General features: G+C 47.2%; 1 protein-coding gene across 1 annotated transcript in view; it reads right to left on the reverse strand.

Moving 5' to 3' along the window:
- Positions 1-5689, reverse strand: part of LOC144175196 (PDZ domain-containing protein 8-like) — a 43164-nt gene extending 37475 nt beyond the window's left edge. The window contains exons 1-4 of the mRNA XM_077704299.1: positions 5672-5689; positions 4576-4755; positions 2936-3016; positions 2625-2829 (exon numbers count right to left, since the gene is read on the reverse strand). Coding sequence (XP_077560425.1) covers positions 2625-2829; positions 2936-3016; positions 4576-4755; positions 5672-5689 — 484 coding nt within the window. The remainder of the gene's footprint in view (positions 1-2624; positions 2830-2935; positions 3017-4575; positions 4756-5671) is intronic.
- Between the last annotated feature and the right edge of the window lie 311 nt (positions 5690-6000).

A 6000-nucleotide genomic window follows, 5' to 3' on the forward strand; every position in this document is an offset into this window, starting at 1 on the left:
GGCATTTTAAGAAATCAAGCGGCAACAGTTACGAAAGGTTACACTAGATAGGTTTCACGTTCTGCTTGGAACGAACATGGAGTAAGGCAACGTGGTTCCATAAGCCTTGAAGTATCATTCACGCGTATCTCCGTCATACGGCAGCGCTGGCATCGAGACACCCGGCCTGGAGCAGTGGAACGCGGTAAATTTAAATTGACTTGAGCAAACCTTTAGCGTATTTACCTTGGGAGGAGCGCGCCGGAAGAGGCACAGCATGACAGGTGAGCGCGAAAGCAAAGGGAGGCATTTTCTAGGCAAACGTCGACAAGGACTATCCTCTTTTGTCGACTTGCAACGAAAGGAGCAGATACGCGGCCAAAATTTTTTGTTCTTGGGCATGAACTACTTCAGCCTTTCGCCATGGTGGAACCCGCGACTACTTTTCAAAGTATGAGTTCTGCACAACTAGGGGGCATTTAACCTACTCGCGTGCCGTGACGTTCACTTGTCACGTGGCATGATCTTCGACCGCTGGAAAGGTGGGAGATTGCGCAGTGGTAATGCACTGCGTTTATGGTCTGGGAACCCGTGTTCGAATTCGATCGAACATAAATGTGTTTTTATTTGCTCTCGGCCCATTTTCTCAATTTTCTGTACCGGACCACAAATGTCGGTTTTGCGCAAAACGGGCCACACCGCGCCGTCGTCTTAAAACGATACGCACCTTCGGAATTAAATATTGACAATCGGCAACACTCGGGGCGGTGAAGTGGTTCCCTGGACGGATGCATTAGTCTATGACTATAGCGAACTTCTCTCAATGTACCGGTGTAAAAGGTAGAATTAAAAGGCCGTTACTTGGAGGCGCACATCCAGATTTCCACAAGCATTCAGGCCTATCATTTTCTGCAAGTGGGTCACTGACGCTTTCATCATTAAAATACAATAAAATTTTGGACATTTAAAATAAGGGCAGGCAAACAGTAGCTTAAGAACTTTAAGCATTACATCTACAACTGCGTTTAGCATGTCAAAACAGTTGTTAACAACGACAGAATGACCACAACTTTTCGTATTTTGTGGTGAAAGACCAAGGATAATCACTTTGTTCAAAGCTCCAAGCTCACTTTATTACGACCTGCGCACGAGTTGACCTTCCATCGAAATAGGCCAGTCGACGATTCGCGCCGAATACGCATTGACCGAACTTCCACTTCCTGATTTCAAAGGATGCCATGCCTCAAGTCTGATTGCATGCTTAGCAGGTTTTTCAGCCTCGCCTTACTATGGTGCAGGCGGCTGTAAGAAACGATGGTTTTCCTCCCTCCTTGCCCGCTCTCAAACCAAGCTACAAGGCGCGCTCGCTGAACCGCGAAGACTGCCGCCTCATGCCCCGCGGTTGCCCCGGAAGCTGGGTAAGCTCTAATTTCAGCGTCCTCTCAATCAACAAAGCTCAGCCGACTCCGGTAGGAGGGCTTCCAGACAATGACACAGCATTGGGGGCCTTGTGTGTCGTCGGTCTAATTACACGATATATGTGCAGGCACAATCGAGACCGCCCAAGGAGCAGATTACCGGGATGGTGGATATCCCCATTTGTCCGGAATAAGGTCATACTTGCCGAATTGTTTCTAACCTAATGCCCGTTCAGTATAACTGGGGCACGATTTCCTTTTTTTTATTGTGGGCGAAAGCTGAAAAAGCCATGCCCAACTTAATCTGTATACAGTTAAACCTGAATATAACGAAGTTGACAAAATTTTGCATTTTTTCGTTACATCCTGGTTTTTGTTACATGCAAGTTTTGAGTTAAAGCTACCGTGAATGAAGCAGAACCGAAACAAATATGCTAGACATCAGTTATGCTGAACTTCCCCTTGTTCAAGGATATATTTCACACTGAAAAACTGCGTGATTTGCTCTCTGCAACTACACGTCCCCAGAATTCACAAACGTAACTAAGTATCACTTTTGCTTTTTGATATTTGCGGTGCCTTAACGCTTTTCAAAAACCAAGCTTACGTTGAAAGGGCTGTTTTCGCGAACATGATGTTTTTTTTTTTCCGCACCCAAAATTGTTGAGGGGATGCTAGCTTCGACACTGTATCGGATGGTGACGTTCTTATCGCCAGCGGAGATGGCATTTAAAATTGCGAGTTTGTCGCTTTCAGGCAGCGGAACTCATCACCCACGAATCCATGCCACAGATATCACTGGAGACACGCGAGTACACACCGACAGGCAGGTCAAGCACCTAAACGACACCGCACTCACACGTGGAAACGCACGGGAGATTGGGGTGCGGGCGAAATTCGCTAAACTAGAGCATTTCGCCAGCCTATTTTTCAGAAAACGGGCAAAAAACATTGACTCATCAGCGTAGCGAATTGATTACATGCAGTTTAACCGTCGCAACTCCTTCATTGCATAAGGTCGCAAACACATGGGCTTCAATGAAGGTGGAAATGGGGAAATGAAAAACTTTGTTAAATCTAGGAATTCCTTACATACAGGTTTAAATGTATCCATAATGCTGTGCAGCACCTTCAAAAGCATGACTCCAGTAGATTTGTTGATGTATAAGCAGAAATCAATCAATCATTCAATCAACCAATCAAACAAACGACGAATGTGCTACTTACCTATGGACACCATGCAGTAGAGCTGAAAGGAACCTTCGCAGAGCACGAGTCGCGAGCACTCGACCACGGTGACCTCCAGCTGGCCCGTGTGGCTGATCTTCTCCTGCTGCGGCGGCGCGAAACGGATTTCCGGGAGGAGGACGAACGGCTTTATCCGGATCTTGTAGCACGGCAGCGTGTGCTTGGTGCGAAGCGTACGCTTGATCTGCAACGCCATAATAAACGGACCAAAAGGGGCCAAGTGTTGACCGGGCTGGGAACGAAGACGCCGCTTTCCCGAACGCTGCATTTATACGAGGAAGACGACGTACCGTAGACGAGATGATGTTAGCGATCTGCGGCAGGCTGGAGCCTTGTAGGCTGGATTCCACGGAAACCACAATCTTGGGCTCCTGCCAAAGTAACAATGGACCAGTACATCGATCGACTTCACAGAGAATTCAGATACCCGACACGAACTGTACCTCGTCGCTGTTAGGAGTTCAGAATGCTCGAAATTCCCCCTGTCACGAACGCACAATGAACTCGCATTATACTTGCAACTGCTTCTGGTTCGTCCCAGATATGTTAATTGGTTTCCCGGCAAAAAAAAAAAAAAAAACTCATTTTGTTAAAAAAAATTGAATATTTATTTGTGATTCAAAGAATGCGTGTCTATCTCGTCCCTCTCCCTTGTGCCCATAAGGTTCGGCCAGATGCGCCGTTGCCTTTCTTCAGGAGTCCGCAACACAGCGTCTTTCATGGCCAGCATCGCCATTTTGTCTCGGGAAATTCCATTTCTTCAGCGTTCGCCGCCCGCATCTGCTGCGGCCTCGATTCTACAACGCTTACAAGCAGCAGCGGGAGAAGAAGACCAGTTGGAACCGTGACAATTGTGGTGCACTTTATTACAGTGATATATCTGGTCCACAGGCGTCCTCTCATTGAATAAAGCACTAACGTTGTTTTATAAAGGTCCGGGGACACTTAAGCCCTCGTTAGGAGTTTTGAATACGAATCCAATGATATCGAATTGAACGCATGAGACACCTTGCTCCCCCCTCGCGCTGTTGAAGGGCTTCGCTCTCTTGGCATTTAAGGCACCTGGCTTCGCGATTCGCTTCCGCCTAACACTTTCCAATGGACTAGATCTGTCCGTTACCCATTGTGCCGCTGCTCTTTCCCAACGCCACGTGTTGGCAGAGTTTAAAATGATGGTGTTTATCGCTGCCCGTATGTTCACTCGCCAGGCTGCGTTCTTCCGTTCCCTTACACAATATGCGGTGTACTGCAGTGGACGGCCCCATTTCGCTACCGCCCCGTGAAAGTGCGTGCTATGGAACACTCCGCGCTTCTAAAACACGTCGTCCGGGAGCCGCTCCATTGTTACAGACGCCGGTGCCAACGCCGACCTTAGGCCCCGTCGGAATGTTAACTGGTGAGTCTCCCTTAAGGCGGACTCACCTGCTAACATTCCTACGGGGCTCGCTACTTCATGACCCACGGTGTTAAAAACCATCTTGCACGATACGGCAAGTCTTACTAATACCTACAAAAGTTCACAGCGGGCTAGCTTGCTTATTTTAAGAATATGCGAATAAGAACACAAAACTCTTACTTGTTAGACAGCTAGCGCCATCTAGTGAAAATTAGATAAACCGAAATGGCTTTCTTGTTCGTGTTTTATTTTAATAAAGAAGCGGTATATTTTTTAAAAGAAGCAAAGTAGGTTATTAGGAACGTTTCTATGAATTTGTAAACCTTTTTTTAATAATACACGATGTTTTTTAAGCCCGTGGGTCCAGAATTAGCGAGTCCCACAGGAGAGTAATCAGGTGAGCGCCATTGATGAGCCATTCTTTGCCTTTGCATTAAAACACCGTTCAGGAGCTTCGAGGGAATAGCATGCCCCGTGCTTTCTGGTTCCCGCCTGAGGTCTGTGCCCCCAGATGCGTGAACACACAAGATGTACCTCATAGAAGGCGAACGACCAGCGCGTGTACGGTCTTCTGGAGAACTGGATGCGACCCTTGGCCGAGAAGTGGCTGACCTTGAGCGAAAGTGAGGCCTGACCGCCGCCAATGATCAGCTCGGCGTCCACAGCCAGCGTAACACCGCCAGCATAGTCCAGGCTGATGAAAATATCAATTTCCTGCGATATCGGTAGTCTCGTGTTACAAGTAACACTGTGCACTTATCTTTAATGTCCTGAAAACATGAACGGCTTACCGGAAGCGCCGACAAACATGGTTCGAATACCTTTACTGTGGTCGTTGTTTAGAAGGAACCATGTCTTAACAAAACATTTGGGCTGTGACATGCTACTTGGTCGTAATGAAAAACACCGATCCTTTTGTGGTACCTCCAAGATATCCGCCGGCTTAGAAGAAAATGTGGCAACGAAAAACTAAGCTGAACGATTAACGCTATCCACATAAGAGGTCGGAAGTGAAGCCAGGCTCCGCTATCACTATCGACCGAGGGATAAGCTGACGCACTCGGGCAGTGGGGTGATCAGATGCCAGTGCGTAGCAGCTGCGAAGCCACAGTCACTTCTTTTAATAGCGGGGGGAGCGAACAAATGATTGAATGTAGTGTTTAACGCGCCGACGCAACTTAGGCATTGAGGCGAGCCGTAGTGGAGGGCGCAGGATTAATTTTGGCCTCTTGAGGATCTTTAACGGGCGCAGAAATTCCGTACTTATGGGCGTTTTTGCTTTTCACGTCCATCAAAAAAGCGACCGCCATGGCTGGGAATCGAGCCGGAGACCTCGTGCTCAGCAGCGCAACGCCTTAGCCACTGAGCCACCGCGGTGGGTGCAGCTAACAAATATTTACGAGCGTTTTAATGGCTATATTGTGAACAATACCTCGAAGGTACGTGAACATCGGTTCGGTAATATAGATGTCTTAAATGATGATGGCGGTATACTTTGTTTCATCCTACCTCTGTGGTTGAACGCCAGTTACAATCCTTTCCGATGTGTCCTCATAGCATGCGAGCTCGTGTTTTCGAAATGATGATTTATAGTAAGCTTTGAAAGTGCAATAACTATACATTGGCTGACCATGTCGTGGTACTTCATGGCGATGCACTAAAAACGATGCTCATAGCTCAGTTTTATTGATATCTTTGGATTAAAACCTTCTCTAAGAAGATCTGCTTCAGAAATTTGAGTCTAGAATTCGGATTCACAAGAGTAAAAACCGTCGCGCATGCTGTCCGTATATGTATCTCATGGCCTATAGCATTGGACTTAAACATCCGGATGTACTAAGCAGCAAGCTTAAAACAAATAAAGCGTGCATTTGGTCTTGCCGGTAATGTACTTTATGAATTGACCCCTAATGCTGGTGGCGTCTCGTTTGCCCTCAATTGACTGTCGTCTCGTTGACA

Source organism: Haemaphysalis longicornis, unplaced genomic scaffold, assembly GCF_048455015.1.
Source record: "Haemaphysalis longicornis isolate Haplotype H1 unplaced genomic scaffold, Haemaphysalis longicornis Haplotype H1 scaffold_3, whole genome shotgun sequence".
Taxonomy (NCBI): Eukaryota; Metazoa; Arthropoda; class Arachnida; order Ixodida; family Ixodidae; genus Haemaphysalis; species Haemaphysalis longicornis.